Consider the following 18,998-nt stretch of genomic DNA (forward strand, 5'->3'; position numbering starts at 1 on the left):
TCACCCAGTTGATTTAGTTTTTTTTTTTTAAGTTGCCAGCCAAAATTTTCACGACCCCCAGAATATTTTGTTGTATGAATATCTGCAAAATATGGCAAAAAAAACCCCCCAAAAACATGCAATATAGCAAGAACCCTCTGTTTTTAAACAAAAATAATTTTATTCTAGCTTCATGCTTTTTTTTATCAACACTTAAATGTGGGTATGTTTCATAAAAAAGCAACATTTTGAGCAAAGAGCTGAGAAAATCACATTTTTGTCAGGGACTTCATCCAGATTGGACATAGAAGGAGTAAATCGAGTCCATCAACACCCCTAATGCTTGGATATATGCTCCTATATAGGGTGGCCATACATCCGGATTTTGGCCGGACTGTCCGGATTTTAAGCCCTCCGGCACAGCCTCAAGCCGGACACTCATTTGTCCTCTTTTTTGGAGTTGCGCTGAATCGACCTAAAAAAAAACGCTCTAGAATCTTTATTGGGACGCAGCAGCATAGCGTCTAATCCCGTAAGATCTCTGGTCAAACAAACGATTGGCTGAAAGCTGATAAATCACTGGTTAAAAATTTAAACAAGCCTCCACAACGTGCTGGCTACGTCATATCATAACGTTAACATGCCGAAACGTCAGACCTCATTCATCCGGAATGGATAAAAGTGCACAAATCTATATCAAAATGCAGTAGAGACGCTTTTCGTGGATTTTGCACACTGTGTCGCTGTGAAGTGGACGTTAGTAGTCAAGGGAAAGCCGCCATTGACCGACTTGCCAGCACGGGAAAAACATAAAAGTAACCGACGAGCCGCAGGTAGGCTACGTCTTCCCTTAGGTCATTTTTTTCCGAGAAGCAACATCCCCTCAGGATGACAAAATCTGAGAAAGTCTATCATGCAGTCAAGCATCAACAGTCCTACTGTATAAAAGAAATACAAAAATAAACAAATAATGAATGCGAAAAAATATCAAAATCTATATTTCAGTTCTTAACAAAGAACTGCCTGAGTTGCTTCAGAGGGTGAACTTCTTTGATAAGAACTGAAAAGTGTATTTATTTATTTTTCTCTTTCATTATTTGTTTATTTCTGTATTTATGTTATTTCCAGAAGTCCAGAAATATTATGATTTCAGGGACTGTGCACTTTGCAAAACAGGTTCATCTCAGTGGTCAGTTTTTGAAACAGACATCACAATGTCTTGAATAAATGCAAATGTATTTATTTTTTTTTTAAAAAGTTGCCTCTTCTGTTACACATAGGTCTACATCAAGATATATTGTAGATCAAATTGTCTGGCAATGAATAGAGTAGGCTATTTCAGAATCAAATTTAAAATGTATTTGTATAGCGCTTTTCACGATACATATCGTTTCAAAGCAGCTTCACAGAAAATGCATGCGTCTACATTACAATTTAAATTGATTTGTACATGTTATGCATTTCAGAAATGCACACATACAAAGCACACAGATTAGCTAATCTATTATTAATCAATTTAATAACTATGGCACAGAAATAATTGCAATCACTGTATCATGATACCATCGATATGAAGGACAAAATTGCATTGTAGTTGCGAGAACACCAGAGTCCTATGCACTTACTAAATGCCGAAAAGTGTCCTCCTTTTTGGTGTTATGGAAATGGCCACCCTAGTCCTATAGCTTGTCCTGGGTCAACATTTAATTCAGTAATGTTGGGTAGTTTTGATTTATATGCTGTTTAATGTTGGTGATCGCATTATTATATATTATATATGCATACGATTACATATGATATCGCTTGTTTCTGCATCTTTTTATACTCTTTCAGAAGATTTGTAATAGCGCCCCCTACCGTATAACAGTGAAAACATGGAATGCCATAAAATTCCGTCAATGACAGGGAAAGAGTTAATAAGCATAGCAAAAAGCATGTTTTTAGAGTGCGCACCGTCTTTGTTTTTTCCTTCATATTTATATTAAACACTATATTAAGTTAATATTTAATTAGAAAAATATAATTGTTCAATTTAACAATTAAATAACGTTTCGTTTTTGCTGTGATATCAAAATTCATTACATTTAACTGAAATTGACTATTGAAACGTATTGAAGCAAACCTAGTGTAGTCTTTTCTATAGATCTACTTGATATTGATTTTAACAAATGTTTCTTTCTTTTGTCTTTCAGGGCCTACTGATCTCAGTATGAAATCTTTGGCATCCAACAGCACTTCCTCCTCCAGTTCAAACAGTCATGGTCAGGGTGGAGGCGGCGGAGGGGCATCAGCCCAGCTCAGCCCGCCCGAGGTCACGGCTGTGCGGCAACTGATTGCTGGTTATCGCGAGTCTGCGGCCTTCCTGCTCCGCTCTGCGGATGAGCTCGAGAACCTCATACTACAGCAGAACTGAGAACTGCACACAGGCTGGTGCTGCCCGTCTTTCCCTCATAAACACACATAACACATAAATGCACACAATGACAGGAAAGATACATGTAGCTATGTGCACTTACATACATATACACCTAAAGCCCATAGGCGGAGTTTCACTTCGCTTGGGGGGAGAGCAATGGAGGGGCCAGAATAAGCTGTATCTCAAGCGCACGTACAGGGTCTACAATTGATAACATTTACAAGCCATCATTTTCTCAGGCTCACTGGCCATGAACCTGTATTTTGCCTACAATTTTTTTATTTAAATATATATCATTCCTATATGAAATTCTACCTCTCATAAAAACTCTTTTGGTGGCTTAATGGGATTAATAGTTACAGAGGGGAAGGAAAATATTAAAATAAAACTATGTATAATGTATCCGTTCCACTGCACTTGAAGTAGATTGTTGATTCTTGTGCACAGCCAACAGTTTATGACAATAGCAACGTTTACGCCCGAGAAGTAGGGTCCTCATTTTGCCCAAAATGATTTAAATAATAAAAAGATTTGCAATTGTATGTTTTAGATTTAAATGCGCAAAGATAAAACAGTTTTGGCTCTAGACACTCGATTCCCCCAGGCAACCCCCAAACTCCGCCTATGCTCTTCCTGTAAACCTACCTATCACACATTGCCCATGAGAGCTTTATGTCCATGATAGTGTCTTTATCAAATTCCCTTACCTTTGAGTCCATCGGGGCTTAATCCTTTTTCGGAGGGCTGAGATGACTTGTCAAACATTGTTTTATGATGAGATGATCAGAGAACACGAAGCAAGAGGTGTCTGTACTCGTAGCAGCATTGCAATTGCCTTGCACAGAGCAGAAACACAGTGAGATCGATCAGTCCACCACAGAGAGTCCAGATCTTTTGAGACAAAAAAGTAGTCCATTTAAGTGTGATGCCCAAAACAAACACAAAATGATGTCAAGTCCTGCATAAAGTTTACACTATGGCACAAAATATTGCTATCAGATTAGATCCCTGTTTGTCAATGGCATCTTGTCTTATTGAATTTGAAAAATTCCTCAGTTCTTTTGTTACCATAGACATATCCATACAGCAGCTTTGCTCCAGATTTAGCCATTTTAGATATAGAACAGATTCAAGAGAAAAGGGTTTTTGTAAAATCTCCTTTATCTGTTCAATGCTAATGAGGTTTGGGGAGAAGGTGCAATGTAGTTGATAATCGTTATAGAGTGTCCGTGTCTAAAAATGCATCGTTTTCAATCATAAACACTTTAACAGATGTCCTTTGTACATATATATATATATTCCTCTCATATATAAAAATGTTCATCCAAGCTTATACATGCACACATAAAAGTCTACTAAAAGAAACCGTGATTGGTGAGCGAAAAAAAAAAAAAAAGAAGATGCTGAAATTCTATTGGCTGGGAATGTCGGACTTTATGCAAATGAAGCTGAGTGGAACGCTTCAAAACCTTTCCTACACGCTCGATTGCCTTGGCAAACCTCCGTCCTCAATGCACTGTAGGAAAATGTCTCACGGGAACACATGGGTGACATCAACCTTCCAGACAGGAGAGCCGTTGATGGACTTGTTCAAAAAAAATTAGGGGGAAAAATGGACAAGGACTGCATTTCCCATGCTGCATTGCGTTGCAAACACATTTTGTTAAGTTGTGAATGCTGCTCTTTTTTTCTAACCTCATGACTAAGACACTTTCATCTTCACGGGGACCAATCAAAACAGAGGGACTTAACATTCTATTGGCACACATACTGTATATGCAGTGAGTTTGAGAGAAAGGACCTAATATCGGCAGAAGGGAAACAATGATGACATCATTTCACCAGAGAGCTTGAGAGGCAGTGATTGGTGGACTAAGGTAGCATCATCCACAGGAGCCAAGTGGTACGTAGAACATTGACGATGCGACACCAGCCTCACTCTTCCCCCTGCCTGCATTTTCTCATGTTCACAAATGCCATCGTAAAAAACAAACAAAAAACTGTATTAAAAAAAGCAAAAGACAATCCTGAACAATTGTGACTTGATCCCTCGTAAAACAGCATAGCGGTGTGTGAGATCTCACTCTTGACTCTCTAGCCTTTAGTAGAGTGGTGACAATACAGGGCCTTCAAGTTTCAAGTCTTGTAGCCATAGCTTGAACCGTGTCCTCACTCTGCAACACAGAGCATTTTCCTCTATTTAGCTGCAAACACCCATTTTTGCTGTCTTGCCATTCCATTTGTGCTTTATTTGTTGTTTTGTATTACTTTTTATTCCACAAGTATCTTTTTGTTACTTAAAAAAAAAACACACAAAAAAACCAACATTGTACGACACTGACAGTCTGAAGGGAAACAGTGTTGCAAGTCTCAACATTCCAAATGTACAAACACACATCTCAAATTGGTCTCTAAGGGACTGAATATGACATCCAAATCACAAATTTTGAAGAGATAAAATATCTAAGTTGTCTCCAACAACTTGTTTTGATACATGGCTGAAAGCTTGTTTATTACCTCTTACTTGTTACACATCGAAATAGGATGAAATGATATGTGCAGGAACATGAATTAATTTATATTCAGATGTTACACTTTATAAATTATTGAATTGGTTAACATAGTAGCACTTTACAATCCGCAAAGGAAAAATGTACACACAAGAGGGGTCAAATGTTTATGGGATGGAGCCTTAAAAAAACACCTAAATGATCATTCTCAAGCCATAATATTCCGTATTTATTTGCTCTGCATTGTAATTATTTGTTCCCTTTACTTCACGCAGGAAAATGTGAGCCAGTCCAGCACTGGGCTTTGAGTTGAAAGAAGAGAAATGTTTTTGGGCTTATTCAAATTATATGGTGACGGCATAAAAATATTTGTGTATTCAGAGTCCAAAAGATGTATCCGGCTACTGATCTTTGTTTGCCCTATTTTCTTCCCGTTCCTTTTTGTTCATAATTGACGTTTGATGTTTTTGGAAGCTCTCTGGACATCTGAGGTTGGTGAACACGAGACACATGAAAAGAAAAGAAATGCCACAAGTTTTTATTTTTTTAAACCGTGCAGCTAAAATCAAATCAAATGTGGTAACAACCATTGCCTGTGATATATTTTAATTTCGTGGTGCTTTGTAACATTATTATGATTATGGTATTTTATTAGTTTTTACTCTTGTACCTACTAGAAACTGTAGGCTGAAGCTCGGTTTCTCTTTGTACCAATGTGAAGCTTTGTATGATTTCTTTCTGGTTTTTTGACTCAGTGAAAGTGTGTGATGTTTACATGTACAGAATTCAAGATTTTTCTTTTCTGTTGTTGCTTTTATTTTTGTTGTTGTTGGTTTTGTTTGTCCTAGTAAAGCCCCACCTCTTGTCCTGTCGTGACCCCACAACGTGTTTTTTTTTAACGTTAAATCGAATCAGAATGGAGGGGAACACTGAAGGACATGCTGAACTTAAACCACAGTAAAGGCCTTTGCACACTTTTGTGCATAATTCTCTGTATATTTATTTTCCCATAAGTTATTGCTATGATCCATGCAAATGTTTTTTTAATAGAATGAAGAACATAACAGTGTGAATATTAAGTTATTAGCTATGCTTATGTTTCTTCCTTTGTCAAAGTCTTCTGTGTAAGGGCCTTTAGACGTGGTTGTCACTACTGATGGTAGATGCCGAGGACGAGAGAGAGGAGGGACTTATCATCAGCTCAAAGGGCACCACTAACTTTCTTCTCCATGAATGTGGGAGTAAAATGCCCCCTTTACAGTAGTTCCCTTAGTGATTTATGCTTGTTCTAGAGAAAAAGCAAAAGACAAAACTCTTGTTGTCATGTCATTTTTTCAATTTTGTTTTTATTGGGAATATAGAATATGGGCATCACGTTTGGGACAGGGTAGATCCACCCAACTCATAAACCAACTGACCTGTGCTCTTTGACCTCAGTCAGAAGCCTCTCAGTGAGTCGGAAAGCCATTCCCCTTACACTGTTCTTACGTACGGGGGAACATGCAAACCTCAGGAACCCTTTGGATCTGTGTTTCTTTTTTAACCAGGTCTGTACGTCTTGGCTGACGAGTCCTCCCTCTCTCCAATATCAACCCAATTATATTGGATTTGCTATGTATGTGTTTAGTTTGTTTTTTATATATTTATTGTGATTTAAAAGTGAATCCAGTACATGTGGCTGAATATTTGAATTCTTTAGAAAAGTGTTGATAAACATAAATATATATATATATAAATGTGAAGCGCCTAAAAGATGGAGATTATGGCAGGTAAAATTAATTTCTGTTTGTTTAATGTAAAAAAAAAAAGAAGAAAAAAAAACGAGAAAAAGTTTGAAAAGCACAGGTGGGTGATTTTCCTGCCTTTTACATATCACTTTGCCGAGAGACTCATTCTAAGACATTTTAAAATTTTCGATGTGGTGTCATCGCTGTGGTCAGAGAAAGCACCTGCAACCTGAGTTGCTCTTTCCTCCAGAGCTGTCTGAATAAAATCTGTGAACTGAAGTCGCACTGTAGTCTGCCTTTCTTTCAGTAGTCATGATCACTATTTATTTCCTAAATTGGGCCTTTATACACTTTATTAGAGAAATCAGTGCACAGTCAGTGGCAATGAGCAGGTGTAGGCTATTGTATAATTAATATCATTTTGGATCTTGAACCAAAAAATGTAAGTAACATACCTAAATGTCTTTTTCCTAACTAAGTCTGTTGTCGGAAAATGTAGGAAATGTAGCATATTCAGTGTTCGAATTGTGTCATTTCTTGGGGGGTCCTCACAAATGTTGCAATGAGTGATCCATACAATACAAACTAGAAATTGTATTTCGCACTGGAATTCACGATCACCTTTCAGCAGCTTCTGTGAACATAAAGCCCGCCTACTTTGATTTGTCAACAGAGTAGCTGTGTTTTTTCAGACGCAAATCTAATTTGGAGTAGCTTCTTATGAAATTGGGAGAGGCAGCGGAACAATTTGTAAAAAAAAAAAAAAAAAAAGTTTATTATATATTATGTTGCTAGTATTGTAGTTTTAATGTTTAGCCAAGGTAATTTTTTGGCCCTTTTGGGGGTCCCTTAAAGGGATAATTCACCCAAAAATTAAAATTCTGTCATTAATTACTCACCCTCATGTCATTTTAAACCCATAAGACTTTCGTTCCTCCTCGGAACACAAATAAAGATATTTTTGATGAAATCCGAGAGCTCTCAGGCCCCTCCATAGACAGCTATTTAATTAACACTTTCATGGTCCAGAAATAGTCCATGTGACTCCAGTGGTTCAACCTTAATTTTATGAAGCGACGGAAATACTTTTGTGTAGTGATGTGACGTTTGGCACCGCAGCTTCAAAGCTTGTATAAAAAAACCCGAAACATCTCACATTGAAGCACTTTATCGGCGCTTGATTCGTTTTGCCATAACCACGTGACCTGTGACGTCCGAAGCTTCGTTTTCACCATAGACTGTAAAAAAATATGGACGTAGTGTCCGTGACGTCACCCATAGGATTCTCCGAAGAGCAGTTTTGAAGCGTAAAGTAGGGATGAGCTGGCCGTTGCCATTTTGTCAGCGTGTCATCGCGCGCCACTCCCGGATAACAGAAACTGGGCAAAAAGGTGTGACGTGGGTGGAGCTGAGGTGACGCGATGACTAACAGACAGCAGATAAATGGCTATCCACCTGTCACTCAAAGTGGCCACGCCCTTAATTATGCAGAACTTTAAGGCTTTATATAATGTAGACAAATGAGTTATAAAAAAAGTTCACCCCCTCACAGTTGTTATGAAGGGCAAAATTAGCCGTATAGACCAAAACCATAATTTGTACCAGGCTGTAAACATGTTTTATTCTGCTGTAAAGTTGGGCATTTTAACATGGGGCTCAATGAGATTCTACTCCCTTCTGGAGCCTGTCCCTAGTGGCCAGTCAATGAATTGCAGTTTAAGTCACTTCCGTATTGGCTTCAAGAGAAACTGGGGGAGGTTGCCGCTTGGTTTTCACACACAACCACGTGACTGCTTCGTATTCTGATTCTGATCAAAAATAGCACAAACCCTTTGTGCAGCTCTAGTGTAATTTGCTTCTTTGATAAGAATAAATCATAATAAATACGTATATTTGCGCATGTTCAATTTCAGCATTAATCCCCAACTCACAAGCACTTCAACTAACCGTTCCACAATAATTTATTTTGATCATATATTCCTACATGAGCCCGTTTAAGGCTTAGGCAAAAGTTTATGTGAATACGGCATGCGTTGATCGAAATAATTTTCATATATTTATTCATTTCTGTAAATAGTGCAGTGCTCTTTACGGCGGCCGATGTTGTTCACGTGAGCACCACGACGCATGCGCGGGATACAATGTAGGCCAGAACGAAATTGTTTAATAAGTCATTATTTTTGTTTGTTTTAGACCACAAAAATTATTCTCGTCGCTTCATTAAATTAAGGTTGAACCACTGGAGTCACCTGTCAACACTCCCATTTTTCCTTGGAGTCTCCTGTATTTCACACCCATCTCCCACCCCCCTCCCGTTTTCTTATTTCTCCCGGGAATCTCCCGTAATTTGTAAGGCCCAAACCTTGTTATGTGAATAATTACGTCAATATATTATTCCAAGGTTGTTCAGTTGCCAGGGGGGTATTCCAGAAGCATACCTGACATACCTGCATGTTTAAGAGTAAGTAAGCGGATAACCTCAACTTTCGGTTCCAAAAACGGAGGTAACTTTCAGGGTATGTAAGTAGCCATAGCAACTCACTCTCTGAACATAACCTGCTTCGGAGCAGATTATGTTCCAGGGTTAGTTTGCTTAAGAGGTATTCAGATGCATGTTATATAATTAATAGTTATATTAATATAACTACATTTGTTATATAGTTACAGTTATATAATATACAATATTATATATTGATTCTAAAGCACTGTTACAACTAGGTAATGTTTAAATGTTCATTCAAAAGAAGAAGAAGGAAGTAGAATGGCTCACTTTTTCTTAGCGTCTGTTTCCATGGTGAATCATCAATTCCTTGCTCTGTTGAGAATGTCTTGTGTTTTAACTGGGAGCATACTCTGAGTTGTCGGAACTTACTCCAGGATTCGTTTTTGGAACCAGCATACCTTGAGTAAGCAAGGTTAACTTACCATCACATACTGTATACCTTGAACTCCCGGTTGATTAACCCAAGCCTTGCTTACTCGAGGTATGCTGGTTCCAAAAACGAGTGCTGGATTACCCCGTTGGAAAAAGTGCACCATTCTACTTCCTTCTTCTTTTGTTTAATGGTGATTTATATAACCTACTTAGTGCACATCGCCACCTATTTGGTGGTTATGCAATCATTATTTTCAATATCTTCATTTATTAAGTAATGTGTATTAAAAGTAAATTGTATATACAGTAGGGCTGCAACGACGCGTCGACGTCGTCGATGACGTCGACTACGGAAATACGTCGACGTGCGTGAAATGCGTCGACGCGTCGGCGGCACATTATTTACGTTCTAGAATGGAACAGAAGATCTAGAATAATGGCAGCTTCTGCTCCCGGGCATAGTGAAAATGATCATTTATCATATAAAGCCAGACCGCGACATTCAAAAGTGTGGGAGTACTTTAAACAGAAGCCGAATAAAACTGTGCTTTGTTCGCTCTGTAACGCCGGTTTCACACTGCACGCGGTGGCAGAGCAGAAGCTGTGCGCGCGAGAGCGGGAGCTTTCACACACTGCCTGTCAGTGTTGCCAAGTCCGCTTTTTTCCGCGGAATTGGGCTACTTCTACACTGTTGCCGCGGGCTGTGTCTCATGTCCGCGGGTTGAAGCAAAAAAACACACATATTTAACCCCCCGAACGCGATGTTTACCAGAGAACCTCCCCGAAACGCGATTGAGCTTGTTTTGGGCTAGTTTTGAGTAACGAATGGGTGGGTTTTGTTGTGTAAACCTGGCAACCCTTCCAGTGTTCTCTCGCGCAGCTGAACGCGCCACGCGTGTATTGCAACAGACGGTCACATTTTCCGGGGTTCTTCTCCGACCCCAATACGTCTCGTGCTTTTATTTATTATGGGCTGCATATATCTGCTGTTAATGCGACCTGGTTCCGCTCTGTCCCAAACACATATGCATAATAACTTGCTGTATATAGGTAGTTTACATGATTAAAGTAACATTACAGTTAAGATATGCCTCTAGCTTTAATCATTTAAATGTGTCTTTGAAGGTTGGGCAAAAACTTCTGGCAGCTTTAGTCGTTGTTTATGCACATGTATCTTCAAAATAGACGACTAGTTATACAGTAACACTATGCTGAAAGCTCCTGTATGTGAACCTTTTGCAGATAAATATAAGTGCATTTTCGTTTACTATTGACACAAATCAATAAGTAAATCACACTCAACTACTATAGTAAACAACTTTTCCTAATTAGGCCTACTCTGTATACATTTTATGATGAATAGTATCATTATATATTATGTTTAAAAAGCTTCTTGTGTTCATATATTTCATTATAAAATGGCATACTATGTACACTACCCTTCCTGAAATACAATTAATATTGTCATCATTCATTGATTTCATGTTAAAATAATATACAAATTCACTACCCTCTTTGAAATACAATAATCAGTGAAAAAGAATCATAAAATTAATCCGGAAAAATAATCGTTAGATTAGTCGACTAATCGAAAAAAATAATCGTTAGATTAGTCGACAGAAAAAATAATCGTTAGTTGCAGCTCTAATATACAGAGAATAAGGATTATATTTTTTGTTTGATGCTAATTAATTGAATGTGTGAGATGACAATAAAATAAATAATACATATATTTTAATTGAATTAACATTTAAACATTACCTTGTTATATATATTTTTTTTAATTCTTATTCTTTAGAATGAATATATAATATTGTATATTAACTGAAACAAATTTAGTCATAATAATATAACTATATTAATTATATAACATGCATCTGAATACCTCTTAAGCAAACTAACCCTGGAAGAGCAGGTTATGTTCAGAGAGTGAGTTGCTATGGCTACTTACCCTGAAAGTTACCTCCGTTTTTGGAACTGAAAGTTGAGGTTATCCGCTTACTTATCCTTAAACATACCCAGGTATGTCACATAACCTGCATTCTGGAATACCTCCCAGTTGCCTAAACGGTAACACGTGAGTGCAGTGGTATCAATAAATAGTTAAATTGCCTTTTTGTCTCGCGTGTCCTTATATGTTGCTTGCCCCCTTCCCAACGAGCACTTTTACATTACAGTAGTGCATACAGTGCATTATTGTATTTTGTATCTATCCCGGTGTGTGTGGTATTATGCCGGCGGCGTGGGGTGTGTGTTGATCGTTAGTGAAGGCCCTGACTGAAACCCCACCGTACGCTACTGGTATTAGTATCAGTGAAACTGATGCCATTGAACAAGTATTTAAAATATTCCATCTTTATGTTGTTTCTACATTAATTTGGAGATTAATTTGAAATTATAACATGATAAAATATATTTAAATATTAATTGTTTTTAATGGCGATTCACAGAAAATATGTGATTAATCTAGTTAATTGTTATTAAAAAATTATGTATTAATATAATACAATTGTATTTCGAACAATCAGCATATCGTTTCATGCAGAGCACATGGCTACTGCACATTTCATCTGTTAGAACAGCCTATACCCAATGCAAGGGGTGTGTCGCTCTCTGAGGAGTTTCGTACCTGACTGGTCGTGTCTCAAAACACGCAGTGCAAGTGGTGTGTCGCTCTCTGAGGAGTTTCGTACCTGACTGGTCGTGTCTCAAAACACGCAGTGCAAGTGGTGTGTCGCTCTCTGAGGAGTTTCGTACCTGACTGGTCGTGTCTCAAAACTCATTGTGCTACACCTAAACAGCATTCTTGGGTACAGGAGCTCAGCTGTCAGAAATGCTGAGACGCAACCTGTGTGCTCCTCCCAGCTCTCTCACTCGAGTTTAGACACTTGCCGGTGGAGGATCCAGCTTCCACGTCTCTTCAGTCCGGAACCTCTTTCACATTCAAATGAAATGTTCCAGAACGGGTGCTGTTCGTGCCCCGGTTTGGGGGCGCTCTGCGAGAGACTTTTCAAGTCGTCTAAGACTGAAGTTGAAGAACCTCCAAATACCGGCCAATTTAAGACACAAAATCCGCCCCGTTCATCCGCGTCTGTGCCCGACGGTGAGATATACACGGCGCTGTGGCCCTTTAAGGCTCGTGCGGACGAGGAACTGTCCTTCCAGGAGGGAGAGCAGTTCCGAATTTGCAAGCGCGAGGGTGACTGGTGGACAGCCGTTAAACTGGACGGAAACGGAACGGTGACAGCCGAGGGCGTCGTTCCTCAAAATTACCTGGCGAGAAGACAAACTGTAAAAGAGCAACCGTAAGTAGACTAACTTACAATGTTTTGTAAACAGAAAATCGTGAGTCCAAGAACTCTGAGCGTGGACAAGAACTGTGAAAACGAATGACAATATTAAAAAAGTATGCCTAATAATAATATGATCAATATTAAATAATACTTATTATTATAGTGAAAAAAATCACGTTGGATGTGTGAATAATTGGGTAGGCCTAATTATAGAATATATCTGCAGGGCTACATCAATTATAAATTTGAAAAATTAAGTGATTTTTATTTCTAACGAAAACTAACCAAATTCGAGCCACTGAAAATGAAGCAACACACCAAGTAACGCACGATACTGCGGTCTGAGGTAACGTCTTCGAGAGGAACGGAAGCAACAGGGCTTGTTCTGTAATCTCTCAGTTCGAGCTCAACTCCTATTTCTTCAGCTACTCTTTCTCACTGTTGAGAGGAAAGTATGGAAGTTTATTTCTCGCACATCTCGCAAAGTTGATAGGCCTATCTAAACTGAATTGTGTTTTTAAAAAAAGTCAGATTTGTGAGTTTAAAAAAAAAATCTGACATGTGAGATTTAAACGTGCAATTTTGAGGGGATAAAAAACTCAATTGTGAGATAAAAAAAAAAAAAAATTATTAGATAAAAAGTCATAAATTTTTTATTGCGTGGCAAAAAAGCTCCCATAGGAAACTGAATGAAAATAGTCAAATTATTATTGCCATATGTATCATGCATCCAAGACAAATCCAGTCCTGTCCAAACTCTGGTGCATATGCATATGATTTGAAACACTGTGCTCTTTTTTAGTTGGTATTTTGGGACACTGAACCGTTTTGAGACCCAGAATTTGCTTATGGCTCCAGGCAATGGAGTTGGTGCTTTCCTGTTGCGACAAAGTGAAAAAGATCACATAGGGTGTGTATTATCAGGTACGTCAAAGTGATTGTTATGTGTATTAAACTTGATTTGAAACTCAACTGCATTTTACATCAGGTTCTGCCTATGATATTAGTCTATACAAGTAACATGTCATTGTTATAGTGTAGTAAATTAATCTCAGAGGCATTTGTTTTTGTTACAGTAGAAATGTAGTCAATCCAGGCATATATAGACTTGCTGAAAGTGCAAGAATTTCTCTGTGTGTTCTTCGCACCTATTTGCTTCATTCATGCCAGGTGAAAATCAGAAAATATCTAAACAGTTCTGCTCTACTGTCTGCATCTTTCTGCCAGTGGTAATCAGTGACGGGGAAGTGAAACACATTAAGGTCCATCAGAATCAGAATGGAAGTTTCTATTTGGATCAGAGTCAAATGTTTCAGAACCTGGAGACGCTGGTGGAGCACTACAGGAGCAATTCCCTGAGGTCTGGTACGCGCCTCACACGTCCCTGCGCACGGGTGAGGAAAAAAGAAAAGTACAATGCAGAAAGTCATTCATGTAATTACTCTGTCGTTATTTACTCATGCCATTTCAAATCTGTATGACTTTCTTCCTTCAGTATTCTCCAAAAGGTGACATTTTGAATAATAACTGGCCACACTTTGGCTGTGGCTTCTAAGTTTCAAAATGAGAAAAAAAGTACAAACAGAAGTGAGCCACACAACTTGTGCAGTCTTCTTTAGTCTTTTTGTGAGGATATTTTGGTCATTCAATGATTCTTTCTCAGTACAATGCTTTTTGTATACATTTTTGAAACTTGGAAGGCTCCAGTTCCCAGATTTGGAATGGCATGAGGGTGTGTAAAATAATTTTGGGGTTTCTTTAAGCAAGTGAATAGTGGGCGTGTCTGATTCGTACTTTTCATTGCAACATTTAATACATGCTATTTAAGAGGAACTAAGATAGAAAGAGATCTACCACAAGAAAACATCTGTTACATGGTCTGTGTGAAAGCATGATTTCTGTCAATTAACAAATACTAATTTAAGGCAAATTGTCCTTTAAAAATAAAAAAGCTTTTGCCCGCTCATTTAATAACATAAGATGAAATAACGAGTCCTTGCAGCCCTGATACTTCACACACTGCCTATATACAGTGATTCCTGTATTTCAGATTTATAGCAGATTACCACACGCCGAATATACAATATGTAAATGTAACAAAGTCTGTATTACTGTGTACTTTTCCTCACAGAGTTTCTCTCTGTTTTGCTAACAGCCAGAACCAAAACCACAGGATCTTTCCCATCAAACAGTAGATGATTGGGAGTTACCTAAGGAAGAGTTTACTCTGGAAGAGGAGCTCGGTAAAGGATACTTTGCTGATGTTTACCGTGGAAAATGGAAAGGCATGGTCAACGTGGCCGTCAAAATCCTCAAAAACAATGGTAGGGTTGGCGCATGTACAGTAAATGCTAAATCTAGAGGATATTTAACTGGAATGTACTACTTCCTCTTTACCTATTTGTGTGGTTTTTTCCTGTTCCTGATATGTGAGATGTGTGAATTCGAGAAATGTAGTGGTTCTTGTTCTCTCTGACTGTGAGAGCTGTAGGAATATAAGAACAGGCTACTGCCCTGATAAACTTTAGCCAGTAGAGTTAGCAGCACACCATGAATGCTCGAAGAACAGTTCTAAAACTCTGTTGAGGCTTGTCTTTCTATAAGGAAAAAATTCCCCTGAGGGAGTAAATTCCACATTTTGACAGATGTATATAGCGCTCCCTCCCCTGCTGATCTTTACATCTGATGTGGTTTTCTGTTTCTCCTTCTCCTCTAGGGTCTCTCAACCACAGGGATTTCCTGATGGAGACTCAGATATTAAAAAAGCTCAGGCACAGACATCTCATCACACTCTTTGCCGTCTGCACAAGCTCCACCCCTTTCTACATCATAACCGAGCTTATGGAAAAAGGCAACCTGCTCAGTTTCCTCCGAGGTTAAAAACCTCTTTTACTCTCATATGTCAGCTCAGTTAATCTGAACGTTTTTAGACATCAACTTTCCATTTTTACTGTACTCTCTCAATAATGTTGATGACCTGCTCCATCATTTTGAGTCGCTTCGACTAAAAACACATTTTAAGGTTCATGAATTGAATGAAAAAGTAACCAAAAACCAAAAATGATAACCCGTTCATAAAGAGGAAGAGATGATTGGCTATTCCAAAAAATTGTCTAAAGTCATTTTAAAGCTGAGATTAAGTTTACTGAAAAATAACATAAAAGACTATAAATCCAAATGATTATATTTCGTTTTTGCTTATAATGCCGCGTTTTCACAGACTGATTACATGTTTTCACAGTTATCAACTGTGTTATCAGCTTTGTGCAATATTACCTTGGCAGTAAATGACAAAATGTGAATCAATTAACAAGGGTGTTTCAAATACATTGGCTGAGGGAATGATGACAAATTTGACATCTTTTCTCTGACTGCTGAAATCAATATCTCTATCCCTCTTCTGAATGTAGTAGATGCTCTTGGAGCAAACAAATACAAATTAAATTTGCTGGGGGGTTTTTTAACAAGTAACTCAAAATTACTTTCTTTTCCCACGTATTGACTGGCTGCTCTCCTGTCCCCATGTTGAGAGAAATCGTGAGTAATGCTGCCTTCACGTGCTATCGAAAATGTCCTACTTCCCATTTCAGAAGTCGTGATTACGAGCTTGAGTGCTTTGTTGTCGGAATGAACAGGAATCGTGCAGGACACCAGGTTTATTCTTGCCTATTTATTGGGAAAATCTTATTAAAACCAAAATTATATGTAGTGTCACATGCACTGACAACCATAAACATTTACGATGCTATCAAGATAGTCGCTCTCTGCTGATTCTGTATCATTTCGGTCAAATGCAGGCTGTTTTCGCTGTGTATAAAGATACAATACGCATCAAATGATTACTCCTATATGTAAATATGCACAAATTAATGACGAGACGATCTAGCTGTTTTGGGGGGGGGGACTAATAAATCATACCTGTCACAGCAGTAGTTCTGTGTTTAAATTTTATGGCACGCCCATCTCGGAATTTGGGTATCAGAATTGTTTCCGAACTTCCCAGTGGTAAACACGACATCAGAGGGCGTTCATGTGCAGTTTTTCCCTAGGAAACTCGTATTTACGATAATTCCGATAGCACGTAAAGGCAGCATAAGCGCAGAAGCGTTGTGTGCGCTGTGTGAACATGATACTAAATGTGTGCTCGAATTTACTCATCTCACTTGCACAAAGACAGATTCAATATTCCTCAACATGAATAAAAATTAAAAAATAAGTCAAATGCAAACTCAGATTATGCAAACCTGCAATAATTAAATAAGTTAAATTGCATAAATATACTTTATGTATTTAATCTCACTTTATTAACCAATGTCTTTGCTGCTGGCCTTCGATGATCCAACTCAACCATACTAATAAGCAAAAATTTCATTTTTTGTTTTTATTGCTGAAGTAAGAGTGTTAAACTTTCTTCTCCTGTGTCCTATTCTTCTGTGATCCACATTAGTTTTGTTTGTTATTAAAAAAGAAAAAGTAATGAAAAAGTAACATAAAGCATTACTTTCCATAAAACGTAACGCAATTAGTTACTTTTTGGGGGAGTAACAAAATATTGTAATGCATTATTTTTTTTTCAAAAGTAAACTTTCCCCAACACTGCACAAAGTCTTGCCAACAGTCTTAAAGCAGACAGACTTGATTCCTTCAATTTTCCCTTTTATAGGTGAGGAGGGGCGGGACCTAGAAGCTCAGGCACTAACAGAAATGGCGAGCCAGGTGGCTGATGGGATGGCGTACCTTGAGGAGCAGAAGAGCATACACAGGGACCTGGCAGCCCGAAATGTTCTAGTGGGAGCCAACTACATCTGTAAAGTGGCCGACTTTGGCCTAGCTCGAATCGTAAAGGCGAGGATTACCTTCTAGTTCATCAAAAACATCAGTTAAATATTTCTTCTTAAAATTTGCTTTTAAAATATGTTTGGCTTTTGTTTCACAGGAGCCAATTTACTCATCTATAGATCAAAAGATACCATATAAGTGGTCTGCTCCTGAAGCCATCAGCCATGGAAGGTTCTCCAACAAATCTGATGTTTGGTCATTTGGAGTCCTCCTATATGAAATGTTCACCCATGGTGGAGTCCCATATCCAGGTATGTACACCACTTATGTATCTTCTCTTTCTTGTAGATCTGAGCCAGGTTGAGAGTTCACCTTTTTTTTTTCTCTGTATATTTTTACAGCTTTCTCAAATCAAGAGGTATACAATATGCTCTCCACGGGGTACAGAATGCCTGCGCCCAATAAGTGCCCATTGCACATCTACGACATAATGATGAGGTGTTGGAGAGACTCACCTGACGAAAGACCGGATTTCAATGAACTTAAAAAGCTCCTGGAGAACTTGAGTAACACGGACAGCAGCTATGACACATCAGATCCAGCAGGAGGCATCAGTTAACAGTGCCATCCAAAGGCAAATGAGTGGGACTGTGCCGGCAATTCATTTTCCTGCATCACTCCAGATTTCTAAACACTCTTTCACCCATTGCTTTGCTTCTTTTTACAGTATTCATGCACTTTAACTTATTTTCTAATTTCATGAGGAATTATTCTCATTTAATTTAATCAAGCCTTTCCTCAAATCGACATAGATGTCTACATAACCGCAATACTTTTTCAAATAAGTATAACTTTTTCATGTATTGACTGACACCGCTCCTGTCCTCATGTTGAGAGAAATCACGAGTAAGTGCAGAGGCGTTGTGTGATCCTTATTGTAGTTCTATGTGAGCATGCATTTAATCACCTTACTTGAACAAAAACAGCTTCAGTATTCCTCAAAATGAATAAAAACAGCAAACCTGCAGTAATTATACAGGTAAATAACACAAATATGCCTTACGTATTTAATCACACTTTTTTTTAACCAATGTAAAAATGACATTAGTAAAAATGACTTTAGATAAACATCACGTATGAGTGTTGAACTTTCTTCTCCTGCATCCTATTCTTCTGCAATCCAGAATGGCAGAAAAGTTTAAAGGTTTGAGCTGTGCCTTCTACTGTACAGCCTTAGGCTTATTCGTTTCACTTTAGGTGTGAAAGGGCCTTTACATTTGTCAAAAAAAGAACTTGTAGTAACACTTTAGTTCTCACTATTAACTAGTTGCTTATTAGCATGCATATTAATAGGATATTGGCTGTTTATTAGTACTTATAAAGCACATATTAATGCCTTATTCTGCATGACCATATTCT

General features: G+C 38.2%; 2 protein-coding genes across 2 annotated transcripts in view; both read left to right on the top strand.

Moving 5' to 3' along the window:
* Positions 1-4,378, top strand: part of nol4la (nucleolar protein 4-like a) — a 41,572-nt gene extending 37,194 nt beyond the window's left edge. The window contains exon 11 of the mRNA XM_079827272.1: positions 2,172-4,378. Within this exon, the coding sequence (XP_079683398.1) occupies positions 2,172-2,392 (221 nt within the window). The 3' untranslated portion in view covers positions 2,393-4,378. The remainder of the gene's footprint in view (positions 1-2,171) is intronic.
* A 7,801-nt stretch (positions 4,379-12,179) lies between these two features.
* ptk6a (PTK6 protein tyrosine kinase 6a) lies at positions 12,180-18,711 on the top strand. The gene is made up of 8 exons (XM_079827251.1): positions 12,180-12,812; positions 13,603-13,724; positions 14,028-14,194; positions 14,956-15,124; positions 15,517-15,675; positions 17,464-17,645; positions 17,737-17,890; positions 17,981-18,711. Exons 1-8 carry the CDS (start codon positions 12,460-12,462, stop codon positions 18,196-18,198), a joined length of 1,524 nt encoding a protein of 507 aa, XP_079683377.1. The 5' UTR covers positions 12,180-12,459; the 3' UTR covers positions 18,199-18,711.
* Positions 18,712-18,998: the final 287 nt, after the last annotated feature.

This window comes from Gobio gobio (assembly GCF_949357685.1).
Source record: "Gobio gobio genome assembly, chromosome: 10".
In the NCBI taxonomy this organism is placed as follows: Eukaryota; Metazoa; Chordata; class Actinopteri; order Cypriniformes; family Gobionidae; genus Gobio; species Gobio gobio.

What these genes read in the sequence shown, in the direction of transcription:
- ptk6a (XM_079827251.1), top strand. Translation starts at nt 12,460, where the DNA reads ATGTTCCAGAACGGGTGCTGTTCGTGCCCCGGTTTGGGGGCGCTCTGC. An exon ending in CAAAATCCTCAAAAACAATG is followed by an intron (nt 15,125 to 15,516) that starts GTAGGGTTGGCG and finishes CTTCTCCTCTAG; the next exon opens with GGTCTCTCAACCACAGGGAT. An exon ending in CCTGCTCAGTTTCCTCCGAG is followed by an intron (nt 15,676 to 17,463) that starts GTTAAAAACCTC and finishes TCCCTTTTATAG; the next exon opens with GTGAGGAGGGGCGGGACCTA.